The sequence below is a fragment of the Dermacentor variabilis genome, chromosome 2 (genome assembly GCF_050947875.1).
Source record: "Dermacentor variabilis isolate Ectoservices chromosome 2, ASM5094787v1, whole genome shotgun sequence".
NCBI classification, from domain to species: Eukaryota; Metazoa; Arthropoda; class Arachnida; order Ixodida; family Ixodidae; genus Dermacentor; species Dermacentor variabilis.
Genome location: NC_134569.1, coordinates 126,818,797 through 126,838,660, shown reverse-complemented (window position 1 = coordinate 126,838,660; position 19,864 = coordinate 126,818,797). Strand labels below are relative to the sequence as shown.

The following is a 19,864-nucleotide window of genomic DNA, read 5'->3' as shown; positions in this document are numbered from 1 at the left end:
AGGGGAGGGAGAGAGATACAAGCTCTAATGATATGCTGGAGACATTAGCGGGCTAACATTTCCAACATGCTACTTCAGGTGCTTGGTAGTGATTGTTATACGAGGTAATCATTAAGTTTTATGCAATGTTTAAAAATTTCCTGTCGAAGATGCCATAAGATGTCTTTGAGCTGGATTGTTCAGAGAGGCCGACATTACTTGCACAAAAACTCCTTCAACTAATTAACAAAAATTAAACAATTCCTAATTACGGCACATATTGCAATTTATGAATTATAGCCAGTGAGATTGTCATGCGTATCCACTTTGAATAATTGCCAGAATGACGCCAGTTGGGAGATATGCACCATCAAGCTGTAAAAATGTGCTGTTGGTCCACTTTTTTAATGCTCTTATGCACAAAAGTAACTGAAATGCCTGTGTATTTCGTCTCGCTTTCGAAAGTATCTTGAAAGTGGTGTAATTTCAATTGAATGCATCTTGCAAACTCTCAGGCTGTAATTAATAAATTGCAGCATGTGTTGTAAGGTAATTAAGAAGTTAATTAGCCAAATATGTTTTGATTTCATGTACTAGTAATGTCTGCCTCAACAAATAATCCAGCTCAGCAACAAGAATTGTGCTATCTTCCACAGGCAATTTTTTTTTTTTTTTTTTTAGTTCTGGAAAACTTGAATATGATTGCCCTGTATACAGAGATAAACACTAAACTGTGTATACAGTTGCACACATACACTATTGAGGTATTTACAAATTTTGTCTAAGGCTTCTGGCCTGCAAGAACAAGTGCAGGGGAGAGTTCCTGCACAGTACGCTAGTGTCGGGGGAAAGTCACTTGACAGCTGTTTGAATGAGTGAATGTGACACCTATTCACGTGGCCACTGCTTTCATGTAGCATACCTTGGTAACTTACACATGTAGTGTAGTGCAATTGGAAGCGTACTGCATGCCTTTAATGGGTCATAACCCAATGTTACTGTGAGCAGTCGGGAAGAACACAGGAAATGCTGCCTGTTCTTGCTGAAGGTGCTCTTGACCCTTGCCACTCCGGCAAGGCCAATGAAACTGATTAAATTATCTGGTGGGTTGAATTAAACAAGATGCAGAATGTGTTGACTAATTTGGCAGTATTTGCCTTACTCTAACATGCCCACTCCCAGTCAAAAGGGTTATTTTTCTGCGTCCAAAGTAGAAATCTAGCGTGCACCCAATTTTAATGCGATTAGCATTAGCCTATCTCAGCTGTTTTGAGCATATTTGCACAAACCTTGATTTTCTAGTAACGTAAAATAAGAATTGAACCTTCCAGGATGATAAATATGGTAAGTAGAGCTAACTTGTAGCATCTACAAAGCCGAAACAAGCCTGAACAATTGAAGTCGGCAGTGCTTTCCAAGGTGGCTACTAGCCGTAAGTGGAGAGCATTCGCTGAGCTACCAGTGGGCTAGTAGACGTCTAGGGCCAGAGTACAGGTTAGAAAAGATGCTGCTAGCTGTGGCCTTAGCTGGATCAAGCTGGAAAGTAGACGTAAACTAGCTAGCTGTGTGCTTCCTGGGTTGCAATTTTCAACAATTTTTGTGAAAAAGAAACTGACGGCCTAAACACAAGATGCGATTCTTACAGTCACTAGGTTTTAACCTTTCATTTTAAATGCAACAAACCTTACTATATTTAGGACAGTAGCTGCCGAAAAAACCAATTTATCTGTTCCCATTCAATTAGATGGGAGCCCTTGAGCTAAAGCATCCTCTTAATATACACCTGTGCAAGACTTACTCTTAAACAATTTTCTGAATGTGCCTTGTTTTGACAAAGTTATCAGCAATCAAATTCTGCTGCTGCCGCATGTTTTTTTTTTTTTTTTTTGTTCCTATGAACTGAGCTCTGCTGCCATAATCATATTGGCCTCGAGCTCCACCACTGGAAAAGCTGGCGCCACCGGTGGCGTGACGTGTTATTAGGGATCACGTGGACATAGCAGCCGCGTCGGCTGCTTTGGGAGCGCCGAAGTGAGCTGAAAACGAGAGTTTAAATTCCCTTGTACGCTGCGGTCCTCATTTAGTGGCGAGATTTTCCCGCTTCAAATGTCTCCTTTACAACGCTGGAAAGCACTACAATAGGTAGTGGCTGCCTTTGAAGGCACGCAACATGTTAGGCTACTGCTCGGTGCCGCAGTGCCGGACGTACACAACAGAGCCCGGTGTCAGCCTTATTCACATGTAGCCGCAGGACAAGAAACTGCGTGAAGCTTGGCTAGCGAAACATAGCACCGGCAAACAGTAATCGGCTACAACTCGGGTATGCAGCAAGCACAGACGCGAGGAAGATTTCTGCTACGGTGCCGGGTCTGCGATGTTCGGAAAATGCGCACTAGCTGAGACGCTCGCCCGAGTCCTCTGCCCGACTAATGTCATGACGGTTTGGTCTATGAACTTGTCGATGCTATAGATACTGGCAAGTTCACTGGAGTGGAAAGGGAGCGGTAAGAAGCACATTAAAAAAGCTGGCATATGGTCATGTTTGTGTTATGAATTCTGTGCACTGGATTACAAAAAAGAAGCAGTGGGAAATCGCACGCTGAAAACACCAATAAACATACAGTGCAACGCAACTCGAGAAATAATATTGAAACGTCCAAGAATTCAGAAGAAAAAGAAAGATTCAATCGTCACGACCGCACATCACAGTCCCCGTAGACGTCGAAGTCTCTACAATGAAATTTTTGAACAGCTCTGATAGCGCCCACGCAACAATGGTTGCTTGTATACTGTCAAATGCTCATATTCTGGCCTAAAGCTCATGACGTGGTGCGAAAGCGCGCACGCGGCGAGAGCGAAACAGTGCGCGGACAAGCATGCAGACGCGCAGTCGGTCGCTGTGAATCTGTGCGACTGCTGCATTGAGGCTTCATTCTGTTACGCTCCATTTAGTTATACAAACACTATAAGAACATATTTCACATAGTTTGCTCTTAGCGTTTACCCCCCTTTCACACAAGAAAACCGGTTTGGAAGTCTCCATCGCGGCGACCGCGCACAGTGGCATTCACTGTACGTATTCGGTAAAGAGATAGCGTCTGTAAACGAGTCTGATTTCAGTTTGCCCAAGATTATTATTATTTAGACAGTAAAAAACTTCTCTCGTTTCGAAAGTGCTTACAGAAATGTCCAGGAGAGCTCGCGCGTGGTGTTTTCAGTGAGCGCTAACAGCAAAACCTATACTACGCCAGCGAGGCGCTTCCAATAGATGGCGACTCCGTAACTCCTCGCCGCCAATAACACCTGCACGTCTTATGCCCTCCGTGTCCAACCATCTTGCATTGAGCTTTTGTTTCAGCACAAGCTCAATAAGGCACTCAAGGGCCATGTTTCCCGACCTTGGAGGCCATAGTATCGGTGCAATGATCAAGGCCATGAAAGTGTTACTACCATCCCAATCAATGATGGAGTTTTTCCACTTACGCCTTAGCAGGAGACACCGCTTAGTCGCATCTTGTAAAAGGGGTGTTTTCCAAAGGGGTCCTCGAACATTTCTTCGGTCGCGGGTTGTATAGACCGACAGTTTGAGGGATAAATGCAATACCAATGGCAATGATAGATGTATGCAGTCCAAAGTTACTCAGCCAAGGAATTTCAAAATAAAGGGAAAAAACATGCGTGCCCTGAACTAAAATTTTGCGTGCGTGGTGTTCTGTCCCCATTTCTCTCACCCACCGACGTAACTCCACACTGCCAATGGTAAGAATGCGACGTGCCTTTGTAGCAGAAGTTCACACTCCACGGTTGCCTACATGTTGTATGTTCGTGAAACTTGGTTACTCCGTTGCACTGATGAAGCCGTTACCATGGTAAAAGAATACCTACGGGTATTTTAGCACACTTCATGTTTGCCATTACTGGTCAAGCAACCTGGGACTGCGCAACAACTCTTCATCGTGAATAAAACCAGTGTGGCAACAACGATACGAGGTGACAAATCTGCACCATATGCACAAGGCAGCGAGACAAGGCTGACTGCAAGTGTACACAAGCGAGAAGAGAAGCTTTTGTAGTCGGAGGCCAGAGCAACGGGCTAGAGGTATGCCACCATACCAGAGGCAACAGTCAGCACCCCTGCTGTTTTGTGGCTGTAGGGATTTTTTTTAATGACTGTCTGCATTAAAATGAAAACTACTGCAGACAAAAATAAAGTCTTAATTTTAACATTTTTAATGTAGTGCAGCTATCTGCAACTTTACTTTTAACCAGTAATGGAGAAGAGTGTGGTGATGATGCTTTTGGCAAGCGCCACTGGGCTATGATTCGGTCGGTAGTGATTTGTTTGCTTGATGAAAATAAACAATGTTTATATATCGGTGCTTTAACCTACGCTAAAAGCATCTCAAACCATCGGTCTACGTGACGTACAACAGAAAGATTGTGACATGAAGTGTTCGAGGGCCCCTTTAAGAAGGTGGACGAGTAGTCAACTATGGTGTTGGACTAGGGTCGCCCCTAATTTTGTCAGTCGCGCTTACATATTCTATCATGGACTCAAACCAACTGGTCTGCCAATGTGTTTTAACCATGTTATTTGAACTCCCCACAGAGTTCAATACAGATGTTCAATACAGGTATTGTCAGGCAATTAAACAGAGTTGTTTTCCCCAAGTAAAAATAATGAAAGAAAAAGCTGCAGGGAAGTGCAGCTAGTGCAAGACAACTTTTTGAATGAAACGTTGACTTTATTACTCATAGAAAAAGAAAGTTATTCCCTTACACCCGATGAAACTGCCACAATGCTTTCACGCTGGATAGTCGCAATAAAATCGCAACTTTGAAGCACCTGCGCACAAACGACTCACTCTAATCGTAACTGGCTCAAACATGCTTGTTCACACATTACAGATACAGAGGGACAAAGAAATCGGCTACAATGTTGCCAGAAATGGGGAAACCTTAGCTGTGCATACCAATGCTTATGCATCCATATGGAGAGGCAGAACACAGGCCAAATCAAAGCACACATGCCTGCTTGTGTATGCATATGTGAATATAAACATGTGACGAGGTCAGCTGAGAAAACTGATGGGAAAGATTGGCGGTGATCATGAGGAAGAAAAATGGAGCCCTCCCGTTTGAGATCAGGCAGCATTCTCAAGCCTTCACTCGTCGGGTTCACAGTCCACAAAGTCCCGTAGCATTTCGGCAACCCCGGGCCCTTCTTCTGCTGCTGTTTCTGCACCCTGCAATGCACGAGACAAACAGTAACTGTTATGCAAGTGAGTACACTACACAGAAGTGTCACTTGAGCTTGACTTCACTTAACCAACGAATTGCAGCAGAGTGTACACTACAACAGTGCAAACAGTCTCTCACACATTACAGGTTACATGTTCTGAGCAAAGAGCACAGCCAATCACCACAAGCAACTTGTACAAAGTAATGATAGAGGGAGATTTTTTGGGCTCAGTTAACACCACATATGTTTCATTGGCAACGCAACAAAGGCTAGCAAGACTTTCTTTCACAGCTCGTATTCGCGTGTCACATACGAAAGAAAGACGAATACTGCATTACTTGTATAACGCTTGCACATTTTTCATGGAAAATTGATGCTAATTAAGGGGGAGTGGTAATTACATTCTATTGGAAAAGATTTTGACAGAACGTTACAGATTGTAGGAGTTCTGACGCCAACCACTGTACACTCGAGCAAAATATTGCTCCCAAACAACATTCACCTTTGTAATAAAAACAATGACACATTTTGTTCTTCTATACTGTAGGGTTGCCACGTAGCATAACTTATTAATGCATAAGTTCTACACAATTAGCAACTCAAAAAAAGAATCGCCAACAATTACAATAGTCTCTAACGAAAAATTTGAGCACAACTGTACACGTATATTGACTAGCATGGACATGTGTCTCGTACGGCATGTTACAAACAGAATGAAGTGTGGTGCAACTGCATCGCTACTCGTGATCCGTGGGCGCGATTCACAGCAGCCTCTACAGACGGACCTCCGCTCATGCAGCGCATTGTTTCCATGCAGACGATGCCCGCTACTCAGGTGCCATCTCGTAGCCATCGTTGCGGCAAAGCCCACTGTGCGCGGCACTAAGCTTTTCTTCTTACATGCTGGCCATACCCTCCTCCTCCTTCTCCGCTTTCCACCTCATGGCTCTGCTGTACCTTCCTCTTCGCACTCTTTCATCTGTACTCCGCTTTTGCTCTTTCATCATTTTGCTGTGCTCATTCACTTGGTTACAAGGATGCCCAGGGATGACGCCGACATTCGCTGTTGGAACAGACAGCTCAGAGCTGCATTCTACAATTTTTGCAGATGCTATCTGAACCTTCAGTAACTAAAAGAATAACTAAAATGATTCTGGCTCAACCTATTCCGAGTCAGTGCCAATACTGACGTACACTAGATGACTGACGCTGCAGCAATTTTTGCGTTTGATGATTGCTTGAGTAAAAAATATTGTAACTTTTGATGGCCAACAAATGGGACACAAGCATTATGCAAGTAAATATGACACGTGTAATGTAATTTAATGCGACATGAAGTATTACATCTATGTAACAAAATGGAATGGAATTATGTACGTGGAAGGCGTCTCAGATCCTCACCTATTTACCACTGAGCAAATGGTGCGATACGTTTCTGCCACAGCGTACCACATGTGCTAGCGACCAGTATGTCGTCTACTGGCAGCACAAAAGTGCACAAATAATACGAGATTTTTACGTAGCTTTACACGTCCACAAGTTGTAATATACAGAGGTCGGCAGTATAAGTGAATCATAATCACTCACCGTTGTTTTTTGGGGGGCTTCACACTTCCTCACTTCGTACTCTTGTCTATTCTCATTTACTGGCCCTCACTCACATTCTTACTAACGTCAGCTCAGAACAGTGCACACGTGATCAATGCCATTCAACGCTATGAAAGTGCTGGCAGCAGCTACTTTTATGTGATGAAGTCATGTGGACACCCATAGGGCTTCTCTAACTACAAGTGTCATTGGTCTAGTTCTTACACAACTGGGTTAAATTAAAGATTAAATTATGGGGTTTTACGTGCCAAAACCACTTTCTGATTATGAGGCATGCCGTAGTGGGGGACTCCGGAAATTTCAACCACCTGGGATTCTTTAACGTGCACCTAAATTCAAGTACACAGGTGTTCTCGCATTTCGCCTCCATCGAAATGCCGCCATGGCCAAGATTCGATCCCGCGACCTCGTGCTCAGCAGCCCAACACCATAGCCACTGAGCAACCATGGCGGGACACAACTGGGTTAAATGGACACTTTTGGAAATACCCAGTGTCCAACAGTGGGCATAATTCTGATGATCAGGATGTTATCCATTTCAAAATCTTGCACTAGCGACATACCAGAAAAGTTGTTCCATTGTGTGAATTAAGAAATTATCCCGCCAGCCTATCTTATGTTGACTGCATGATAATGAAGATTAAAAAACAATTCCGTAGCATCTGACGAGTTATCATGGTGTGTTAGGACATGAAACAAAGTAAAGACTAGGACAAGTCAGATGCTATTTTCTGTCCTGGTCTTTACTTTGTTTGATGCCCTAACACACATGATAAGAGAGCTCTTGCTTCATTTTGTTTCATGTCCTAAAGCACCGTAATGAGTATAAACCAACTAGTTAAGCAACAAGTGGTGATCTGAAGAGTTCCTTATGCTTAAATTTTACTCACAATAAATTGAGAAAAGCTGTTGACTAGAATTGAGTCACAAGTCTGCTTGAATGCAAATTGTCACCTAGAGCTACATTACCTTGTTTGACTCTTCCGGTGTAGGCTTGGTCGTTGCAGACTCTGTACAGGGCTCACTAGGAGGAGGGGGCTTTGTTTCCTCGCACGCCTCCTGCTTGGAGTCCTCACACTTTTCTCCCTCAGCGTGGTTCTCAACCACGACCGGTTCTTCCCCTTTGACAGTAGATGCTCCTGGATCGGCCGCCACAGCACACGGCTCCTGCACAACCTCAGCACGAGCCTCTTCCGTCTCGCAGGGCAGTGGCTGCGGCGGCAACTGCTCCTCTTCGGCAGGCCCATCCTCAACGACAATGCTTGGTTGGCTGTTGGCGGGTGTCACGGTAAGAGTCACAGCAGCCTCTGTGACTCCAGTTGCAGTGGCAAATGTAGCATCTGATTCGACGACCGCTTCCTCCTGGTCTTCCTCTTCCTCGTGTGAGGCTTCGAGCACCGTAACTGCTGCTTCCTCTGGTGCCCCATCATTTTCCGGAGGAGGCAGGCCTGACCCATCGATGTCATCACTTTCAAGCTCGATGGCTTCGATACAGGGTTCCTCAGCAGACTCGCCATAGTCACCTTCTTCCTCGTCCTCGTCATAGTCTTCCTCAGAGCCCTCCTCATCCTCAGACGAGTCCTCAGCCACAGGGACAAGCCTTGCAGATCCAGTGCTGCCACCGGCAGGGCGGCCCCCGGTGCCTGGCCCCACAGTAGACCCAAGGTGGCGCTCGTGGAAACCTTGACCATTCACTGGAGGACGGCGCATCTGCACAGGCTCTGCAGCCTGCAGCTTCTCCAGCTCCGCGTCCTCGTACTCTTCTTCATAATCCATGTATTCATGTCCATCCTCATCAGACAGCACCTCAGTCTCTTGGTTACTGGCTCTGTACACTGGCCTGCATAAAGGTAGACGGAAGGGCCATTTTAGGTCAAGGCAGACACTGAAAGTGCAGCCATATTGATGCAAAAACAGGCCACTACCAAGAGCACCCAAGTTCTTCCACATGAAACTGATGGGCTGTATGTGACTTCTGCATTGCTGGCAGTGCCCAAGCCAAAGCATGACCCCAACCTATTTTCCAACCTCACTGTACCTTATCCTGAGCAATTCTGCTTACCCAGCCAGCCTCATTTTTGTTTCTATTTCAATGTGTAACAAACCATGAGAAATTATTTGCAAAATATTTGAATTGTAACTACGGTTCAAAGCACATACAGCTCAAACTACTTATAACGTAACCGCTTATAGTGCAGGGCTAATTATAATGCGCTCTTTTCTGACACCCGTTGATCTTTCCATAGAACTCAATGTATACGCATCCCACTTATAGTGCACCTGAGCAATACGAAATACCGGTTAAAATGCAGTTGCCAGAAATTCCCACAGACAAGCGAGGCAGCAAGTGCACTTCTGAATCAGGTATGCTGGCCGAGGGGAGAGCGACAAGGGTGATATGAAGGAAGATGGGGAGACAGAGCACGAGAGAGCTAATAAAAAAAAAAAATTAAATAAAGAGAAAATTAAAGAAACACGGCAGCAGTGTGCTGGGCTCACGGGTGCATGGGGGTTGTCTAGGTGACAAAGGCTTTTCCTCCGGCCCCTTCTCAGCAGCGTGCAGTAGGCACTCAACATGTGCGCATTCACGTGTTGAGTGCTCTTTGTTGGCACGTGTTGGCTCTTCATTTGCGTGTGGATGGTAATACCATCGCCGACTGCTTTTTTCAGACACGGACAGCGTCGCAAAAAACGTGCGAATTGTTAGGCAGTCTAGAAAAACGAATTTCAATCGTAAAGTAATTAATTTTTTTTTCACAACTTCAGCACTGCGGAAAAAAATTAGTCAACGCCATGAGTGCATTTTCGCTCACTTGACCCATTGCAAAGTGCAGATAATGTGTGTGGGACCTTGACTCCACGACTGGCAGTTTTAACTGTGTTCCGCACATTCATCAGTTAGGAACCTTGTCCACAAGTGAGCTTTCGCCGTTCCTACAAACTTTTGCTACACATGTTCCCGGCATTTGCCAGCTGTTCGCAGGTAATTTCTTACAAAACCTGCTGCTGTGAGTTCAGCATGCGCGTGTTACCAGGTCTCTGTGTGTATGTCTACGAGTACGAACTTATATCAAGGACAAGCATCCTGCGAAGGCACACCGCCCAACAATCCCACCGCCTAGGCCTAACAAGCGCAGTCTCGTTGGGAATTGGCGGCCAAAGTTGCGGTTTGGTGCAGAGTCAACGAAATGCCTCGCAGTGGCTGTATGGCGCTTGGAAAGCGGAAGAACCGCCTTCCCGACAAAACCGAGGGCGCATCTTGGTCTTATGCTTCGATTCTTTAACACACACGGCTACTTGGTCTATATGTTTTGCATGTGGCCAGCCTTTGCAAAATGATGTTTTGGTGATAGTGTGGTACCTCTTACCGTGTGGAAATTTGCGACCCCTGTGGCCAGTTGTGTGCAGCCTATACTGTACCATACTTACTCGTATAAGACCCACAAGCCCAGATTGAAGCGCAAAAATTTTTTTAAAGTTTCACTACGCATCATGTACATATTTGCGTGACGGTTAATCTTTACAAGGAGTTAATAGATAGCACTAGTTGCCCTGCCGATAACAGCACTATGATCACTGAATCTCACGCTTGGCACAAAACTGCAACTTAGTCGTAGACTTCAACGAAGCAACATGGTGGCACTGGCGAGGCCTGGCCGGCAGGTATGACGAGCAGCAAGCTGTTGTGGGAAGTTCACCCTTAAAATGTTTGTACAACGTAGACCACTTACAATGTAAGTCGCTGGAGTCGTGAATGTCTGCATTATAAATGGTACCGCATTATAAAACCAAAATATCACTCCTCAAAGACTGCACATGTTCAATACATATAGGCCAAGCAGCTTTGCATACCTGAGAATCAAAACAAGCAACTGGGATGTTTAGATGCATTTAAATTTATGGACGTTGAAAGGTATAAAGTCCAAGGACCTGCAGTCTTTACACAAAGCAGACAAATGAATAGAGAGAGAGAAAAAAGAGAAGAGGCTACAGAGGAAAGTCAGTCGCTGGCTAATTTTTCAGACACCTAATCTTTTCAGACGTTCAATTATTTGGACTACCCCGCGGCACCGCTATCAACTTCACAGAACCAACGTATAGCCATGGCCGAAAATTCCAGTCAGATCCTGCACTATAAGCGGTTATGTTGTAAGTGGGAACTGTACCAGTAGACTACATCAGTGATTGGGTGTGAGATCACGTGCATGGGCTGGATTTACACACATGGGGCCACATGTGTGAAGTGCAATTTGGGTCTGCGGGCGATCAGCTGGCAATAACTCAATGCCTGTCAATCTAGCCTAAACTGAGTATTGCAAGCTCAAGTTTGCATGTGTGTTGTCTGCACTTTGCAGTGACTCACACAACAACAAAATCATTTTATCATCGCAATACGTTCTCTCAGACTGCCCGATTATTTAGACATTTTTGCAGCATTGTCCACATCTGAAAAGTCATTCAGCGATTGCAAATGTGTTTATGGTCAGCTGCCAGTGGTAGCGCTCTTTTGCATAGCAGTCTGACCACAATTTGAGGCCTCAGTGAGTAGCTACAGGAGAAGGAGGAGGAGGAGAAACATTTATTTAAAAAAAAAGAAGGTAAGGACAAGCCTGCCTTGCCTAAGACCCGCAACCAGTAAAAAATCAGGAAAAAAAGTGTGAGCTTTACATGAGTGTATTTAAATACCGTAGTTCCACATTTACTTTTTATCATACATTTTTATCCCCCCCCCCCTTTTTTTTGCTTGCCAGGTTAACCAGTAAAATTAAGGCTTAGGGAAGAGGTTTGATTAGGTGTGCATAACGAGCTACTCGGTGACCATAGATAAATTCATATTTCCATTTTGTCAATTTGCCCATTTTTCTCATTAGCTTAACAGTAAAACGGAGAAGTGGGGAAGGGGTTTAAATAGGAGATTAAGAGCGCATAACATGTGTCTCACTGAACACACCTATAGAAGAGACAGGAGTGAAAAGAACACTGGCCAGGGATGAGAAGATTAATCTGCTCTATGACACTAAACCGTCCTTATGATTCATTGGAAAAATGTACAATGCAGCTAGTCTCAGCACTCTGTCAAGAATTGCCTTGAGGTTGCTTTAAGTGTAGCAAAAAAGCAGTGCAGACTAGTGGTATCATGGCACCAACAAAACAGGTGCCCATGTGCTTAGCACGCCGTGGGACCAGTCTACGTGGGCTTTTATTGCAGAAGCCAAGTCATCAGAGTTGTGACCAATGGCAAGGGAGGACACAGGGTATGGAACCAGCTCTAAAAATAGGGGTCGCAGGTGGGAGAAAGTAGCACGCACCCAAGGGTAGTGATGCGCTTCGTCCGGAAGTGCATAGCTGTGGCAGCCTTGCGTTTGATTGGCTGTGGCGCAGTCATTGCTGAGGAGCGGGGTGACGATGGAGGCAGCTGCAACTGAGCCTGGCAGCCGACACTGGCCAATGTCGGAGGTGTGGTCTGGCATGCATCATCAGCAAGAACCCAGGCAGCTCGGTGGCAACGCAACGGCGGCCATGTGCCTGTGGGCCCAGATCCTTGAGGGTGCAGGGACAGGCACGACAGAGCCTGGCTGCACAGCTCGACCACCTAAATTACAGAGCAGAAAAAAAAATAATAATTGCAGTACTGGCAGGCTGCTCCCAGCCACACAGGCTTTTTCATTAAAACTTTTCCTGCTGTTCCACAATGCTGCAATGGAAAAGTATTAGAGGCCATTTACTTGGGGGAGGAATTCCATCATTTTACTGAAACACCATAGCCTTGTGTGAAACTGCTATGACCAGCTTTCATACGCAATGATAAATATAGGACCACATGAAGATTGATTCTGAAAGCAAGTTCTACGCAGCTTACATGGTTGAAGCAAAATGATCTACATCCACAGCTACGAAGAGCAGCTGCAGTTAGCACTTTCAAGGCCAAGTTATACAGGAACAGAAGATAACTACTCAGCAAATTACTAGAAGGAAAAATATCCACAGCTGAAGCTCAAGCGATAGACCACCAATACACAACAGCAGCTATGCCTTCAACCCCACTGGAAGTGTGTTGCCATAGAGTTTCATACAACAATTACTCGAGGGAACTCTGGCGCTAGTGTCTACGGAAGCTGCAATGAGAGCGGTTGTACCAGCATGGGAGTCATGGGAAGTACATGGATTTGCGTAAACTTTGCCCTTTTGGCTTCAAACGGCTTTGTGACTTCATAAACTCGTCATTTTCAACGATGTACTACGTAACGAATAATTAAAGAAACGTCATTAAATTGTTTGACGTAGTAGTTCTGCGGAAACCCGCAAGGTGGACAGAAGTAATAAATAACGAGAAAATCAGACATCCACCCGTCCGTAGCAATTGCTATAAAGGAAACCCATACAGGTTCCTCGAAAGAAAAGCCTCATAGTTGAAGAAAAATTTGTCCTGGTCGGGACTCAAACGCGGGACCACCACCTTTCCGGGGCAGCCGCTCTACCATCTGAGCAAACCAGGCGGCTAGCAGATGGCAGGGCGAAGCCGAATTTGTCGACAACCTGAAGCAAAGGCAAGTGTTTGATGTAGTAGTTCTGCGGAAACCCTGAGGAACCCGTATGGGTTTCCTTTGTAGCAATTGCTACAAACGGGTCGATGCCCGATTTTCTCTTTATTCTTCATTAAAATTGTCTGACAACAGGATTCGAACACAGGAACTCTAGTGCAGAAACCTGATATTGAAACCATTAAGCCATGGACGCATATATCGACAAGCGAATGAAACGCCTTTATGAATTTATGGCGGGCGTGCCAGTGCCTTGAGACGTTTGGCGCATCTCAATTTGGCCACCTGGACAAGCTCGATCGTTGCAATTAAATGCAATTGTGCGTGTTCGCGGCACCTTCTGCACTTTGAAGAGTATAGATTGCGCTGAAATTTACAACAATAAGATATATGTAGCGTAACATACCAAGTCACAAGAACGTCTGAATCCACAAGCACGAAGATCAGACAAATCCATGTACTCCCCATCATTCCCATGGTGGTACAACGACTGCAGCGCCAGAGTTTCCTCTAGTAATTATTGTAGGAAACTCTATGCGTGTTGCATATAATATATATATATTATATATATATTGACACATGTACTTGTCTTTATCGGGCGACACGTTTCACCGCCTAACATATGTTATCGCGCAGCGCTGGGCGCGCCTGCATGTATCGGAAGTTTCTGGAATGTTATCAATGGTTCCATCCGCTGTCTGTGACCAAACCTTGTGTAATCTGACTGCATGTGTGCAGGACGCGAATAATGCAGAACTTAGTGGAAGACACGCAGGTCTCAGCGATTACTGTGGAACATTCGATGACTGATGTATAAAAGACGTCGCGCTTGACCTGTTGACCAGATTTTCGACGATCACAGACACCGTGTTCTCCGCTATCGTTGTGCTATAAGTGTAGCCTGTTTTTGTGGGCATAGGTTCGCCCATAGAAGATGGTTTTGTCTTTCACAGTATTGCTACTGTGTTCTTCAACGTCACCACTACGTGACAATATATATATATATATAAATCAAGTAAAAGCTCAACTTAGGAGACCAGGTAATTTGGCTTTATCATTATAACGTCTATTGTAAAAGATGCATGTGTTATATGGCATTAAACGCTTGTTTATTGTCACATACAGTTGTGCCTCATTGATATACAGTAAAACCTCGTTAAACTGCACCCGCATGAACAGTATTTTTGTTTAAAAATTAGTAAAGTCAAATCCCCGACTCAGCGGCCATTTAACGTAATGCGTTTTGTATCCGCACAAACCGTACCAGCTTATTGCGTACGTATCGGTTAAAACATAGTGTTTCCACTTTTCGTCGTGCAAACATGGTGGTGCGTCATCTCCATCGGGCGGCCCAGCAAAACAACAAGCCTCAGAGATCGGAACAACGACCTCCAAGTGGCCTGCGCGCTTGCGCATGAAGCCCCATCAACATCATTTCGGAGGTGTGCCAGAGAGTGTTGTGGCGTCGTGCAACCAAGGACTCGCGTCATGCCGAAGCTCGAATAAAAAAGACGCCGGGTGCTCAGCATAGAAGCAAAATTAGACATTGTTCATGCTACTGAACGTAACATGAAGTCAGCGCTGGCACGCGACAGGGATCTGCTGCTGACTACGGTGTGTGGCATTTGGAATGCGAAGAAGTTGCTCGGCAGCGCTGCTGCGACCGCGAAGACATGTCGGCTACGTGGTTCGACTTGCCATCATTGCCTCTGTTGTTGCCGAAGTGTCGACTAGTGACAGTGATGAGGGCGACATGGAAAGCAATAGCACGGGCGATTCAGGTCCGACAAGGGTAGAAGCTACACGTTACGTGAATGCAATCCTGAATGCAATCGTCGTGACGAGAACAGCACCCCTCAATAAAAAAGGCGCCCCGCGACTTCTGCAGCGCTACCATGCGCATGCACGGAGAACACCAACGAGGAATCTGCCATACGAGTGTTTGCTCAGATGAGGGGGCTGGCTGAAAAGCTGGCTCGCAGCTTCAGTAAGTTTGAGGTTGCTGTCGTCGCTGCTAGGCCGCCGTGGCATCAAATGAAAATAACACTTAGGTCGCACGAAGTGAATAAACACTGCATGTTTTTTCCCCTTTCATCGCACTCTCTCTGAGTTCCGTTTTTGACAGGTAAGTGGGGGATCTCGTGGTATTTCGGCAGTATACTACCGTTTAGTGAGTACTTTTTGAGCTCTGGCCACCTACAGTTTAACGAGGTATCACTGTACTACGATTATTATGAACAAAAAGTTACGAGTCTTGTAGGCCCCCCCCCCCACCACAACTATTCAATAAATAAAAGCTTTTTATAGAGAGAAAACTATGTGCTAACTAAAATTGCATCTCATGTATTGAAAAAAGTGGTTTTTGTTAGCAAAGTTAAACTATATACAGAAAACATTTTAAAAACAACCGTGCAAGAAACTACTCCTCTGCCCCTCTCCAACAGCACAACATGTATGCACTGTTTTGCCATAGTGGCAACAGATGGCACCACTGTTCCATTGAAGCAGTCAGTGGCATCATTCCAGATGATGTGCACATTCGATTCATTGTGGATTACCCAGGCAAGTAATGTACACAAACATGGTGTCAGAAAAGTTCACTGCTAAATGACATCTCTGTGCGAAATTTCAGTGCGAATGTAATAATCTTGGAGAGTCATGTACGAGGACGGTCCCAAAAGTTCATGCAGTGAGTCGGCAACAAATGTGGGAGAGGATGTAGCGGTGCCACTCTTTCCAGTAGAAAGGACCAGCTTGACTTCTGATAAACGCCATATTAGCGCATGACAAGGCAGGATTTAACTTATGCACTTATTTATGCAGTCCATTTTAGTCTGTTGAAATGAACATTGATGAACAGATGGAACAAAGAACCAATATAAAATTTCTTGTGAAATTGGGCTAGAATGGCACAGAAATTCATCAAATGTTGCAAAGGGCCAATGGAAAGGGTGCCCTAAAGGAAAAGACTGTGTTCTAGTGGGTCCATCACTTTCAGCAAAGCTGTGAATACTCTAGGGACGATGCAAGATCAAGACGGCCTTCCCCCTTGTGTGAAGATGAAAATAGATTGTATGCATTCTCTTGTGCTCAGTGGCCACCAAACGACTTAAATGATAGCAGAAGCACTTTATTTGGGAAAGTCATCCATTGACCAAGTTTTGACTGAAAATATGAGAATCAATAAAGTCGTAGTTTCATCCGAAAGGCGAAGCATCGAGATGGCGATAGCAAATTAGTAGACAGCTATACAAAGTAAGGATAGTAGTTTTATTGGCTGTATAAACTCGTAAACATTCACTTACTAACTAAATTAACCCTTTGAAGGTTGAATTGTTTTGAAAAAAACTTTCCCAGGTGGTCAAATTAGTTTAATGCGGATCTTGAATGTACAAGATGCATAAAGTCGGGAATAAATAGTAAAAAAAAATAGGAAGAGTATTTTGGTGTCGGCATCACTCATAACTGCAAAATGTTCAATAGTATTTCAGAGTGTGGTACTCCTTGAAACACGGGTCTCCGCACAGCGCCTTATCGCAGTCTGCACACTTAAAATGCGTGTATGTTCTTCTCTTGGATCGACGAGTTGTGTTGGCGCACTCATGACATCTCTGCGTGTGTGTGGCTGCCTTGGGCAGAGGTCTGAGGCACAGTCTCGCGTAAGCGCGTTGCCGCAGAGAGTGAGAATACCTCGTGAGCGGCAGTTATAAACAAGCTAAGAGCAGCGCCAATCAAGATAGAAATCAACTTCCGCCACCTCTGCGATAGCGTGACGACAAAGAGAAAAATCACGTTTCGTGCGGCTCTGTTGCGATCACGCGGAGGAACCGAATCCGCGAAAGCGCTTTGCCGCTGGGAGCGAGAATACCTCGCGAGCGGCGGTTATAAACAAGCTAAGAGCAGCTTGTCAGCCAATCAAGATAGAAATCAACTTCCACCGCCTCTGCAAGAGAGTGCCGACAAAAAGAAAAATGACGTTTCGCGCGCCTCCGTTGCGATCACGCGGCGAAACCGAAACCGCAAAAGGGGTGTTGCCGCAGTCTGCATGACGCGCTGAAGCTAGAAATCAGTTCCGTTTATCTCCCCAAAAAGGTAGCACACATTTCAAAGGCTTCTTATAAGTCCTAAGAGGTGGCAGCACCTCCCAGTCAGCATGCATCGTCATTATGGCGCGAAATTTCAAACGGAGGGTCGAAACCGTACCCGTACGGCAAAGACCTTGCGGGACAGAAAACCGCCGCCGTACATGTACGACAAAAACCTTCAAAGGGTTAGCAAGTATAGTGTCATGCACGCACATGCAAACAGAAACACTTCTTACTCGATGAGCACGGATACCCTTTGTCAGAATGCTGGTGTGAGTAAGAGCAACAGCAGCAGTGAGCAAACTGACCTTCGTGCTGCCTCTCGCTTCAATGTGAACTTAGCAGCGAGAACACCGTGCACACAAAGCTATGAGCCCTCGATGCACCTAGACTCTGTACTCATCCCAGATTGCTCTCAAGACAGGGCCCACATGGCTGCGCAGCACTTTGCGCACCATGGAAGACTGTGTGCTTCTTCCCCGCTTCCCTCCCTTGTGCGTGTGAGATCAAGCCACCATCCTCAGTTCACCCTCGCACACGTTCACTTGCACCTACAGCATACGGCGCACGGCAGTGGTGTTATTGCCCTTGAACTTTACACGGAACATCACGGAAATTACTAACTGCCAATTCATGAGCAAAAGCTGCGACAAAAGGAATGTTGTGTTGATTGGAAAACAAAAGACGACAGCGATGAATTCTATCGTCACCAGTGATGAAACTTGAATTTATGAATATGGCCAATGAGCTGAAGTTGCAGAGCAAGGAGTGGAAAAAGAAAGCAAAAATCAAAAAACAAAAATGTGTACGATGATTACGACACTCCCTAATGCAAAATATGAATGCAGCTCGATACGTGTTTTCATTTCGTGGTATATTAAGGCAAAGAACACAAGAGCGTAATCACCGCAAATGACTGGCAGTGGGCCAGTGTCGTCAGTGCGTTCACAGAGGGAGGGGCAGTAGAGCCAGCTATGGAAGAAGACCACGATGAACGTGTGAGCAGTGGCCCGAGCAGTGGCACAAGTGCGAGGGGCAGTATGGGAACACTGGCATGATCAGAGGCAGCAGAGCCAGCTTTGGTAGAAGATGACGACGTATGCGTGAGCAGTGGCATGAGCGCATTCGTGTGGTTACGTCAAGGGACGTCAACGCTCAACCGAGGAACGAGCATTTAAGAGCTCCACTCTAAAACCAGTCATGTTGATTCCGTTTTTTTGACTACCACGAATTTGTACACGAAGGTCAAATTGTCTATGGAGGTCCTAAAGCATCTTGAGAGATCGTGTGCACTGTGTACAACAAAGGTTTTTAAAACAGGGGCACTGAATTCTACACCATGATAATGCGCCTGTGCATTGTGCAAAAATTATGCGTGAGCTTTTGTCACGCAATTCAATCACTGTGCTGGAACAAGTTTTTAGAGCACAACTCTTAGGTGCCCTTTCCTGTGTTGAGCATTGGTGTAACCGAGCAAATGGAGAGCGCAGCAGGGAACAAAAGAAGGCGATAGTGAAGACAGTATGAGTGGTGAAGTGAGAAAAATTGTGAAATTGCCAGGGAATATGGATTTGGTTAGAGTAATGACTGCATTCATATCTGTCTAATGTAACCAATGAAAATTCCTCACTGAATAAGCATGTATCAACGTAGTAAACATTTGTCAATTGTTGCCACCTGTGCATTTGAAGATGCGACACTGTTAAGCTAGACATTCTGGTCTTATAAAACCTAAACAAACTGACTTGATTTCACTACGAACATGTAAAACATTTGTTTTCACAGTGTCTTGGCTCTGTCAGGTTAGACTTAGGAAGAGTTACAGAGAAGTGAGAGCTAGTAGGAAAGAACAAACAGGATAATCTTGCTCACGCTGCTAAGACACAGATCAGGGAGCACATGTGATTCCGGGTACAGATAACCAGAGTTCATCTACAGCAGCAGAAAGAGACAAAGAGAAAGTAACAACAGTCGGAAGCAGCTGATGATTGCACAGAATGGTAGGATTAGAAAATGCACATGGAAACAAGAGTGTACACCTGGCGCAGGACTCAAGAAAATGGAGGGAGTTTGTGTGTGGGAACTCCCTTTAGCTAATAATGTACTGATAACGTTTGCAAATAGAACCGAACCTCGCAGCACGTGTCCTTGAGGCCCATGTTGAAGAGCCTTGCACAGCAGTGGAGAGGTGGTGGGCCATTTCGACTGGCTGCCAGTGACAGCAGCAAAGCATAGAGGGCGCGGCGGCACCGGGGACTGCGGTAAGGCTGTGGCAGAGGGGTGCCCGGCTGCTGAAGACGCAGCAGCAGGGTCACCACGCTGCACTGTATCTCCTGAAAAGTTCAAACTCGGGATCAGAAGAAGTCACGGGACACCTTTCTGCCATTCCTATTGCTGAATCAATGCCG

General features: G+C 45.3%; 1 protein-coding gene across 1 annotated transcript in view; it reads right to left on the bottom strand.

Moving 5' to 3' along the window:
* Positions 1 to 4,703: 4,703 nt before the first annotated feature.
* LOC142572673 (proline-, glutamic acid- and leucine-rich protein 1-like) overlaps positions 4,704 to 19,864 on the bottom strand; it is a 62,616-nt gene continuing 47,455 nt past the window's right edge. The window contains exons 15-18 of the mRNA XM_075681963.1: positions 19,589 to 19,789; positions 12,139 to 12,422; positions 7,799 to 8,669; positions 4,704 to 5,225 (exon numbers count right to left, since the gene is read on the bottom strand). Coding sequence (XP_075538078.1) covers positions 5,145 to 5,225; positions 7,799 to 8,669; positions 12,139 to 12,422; positions 19,589 to 19,789 — 1,437 coding nt within the window. The 3' untranslated portion in view covers positions 4,704 to 5,144. The remainder of the gene's footprint in view (positions 5,226 to 7,798; positions 8,670 to 12,138; positions 12,423 to 19,588; positions 19,790 to 19,864) is intronic.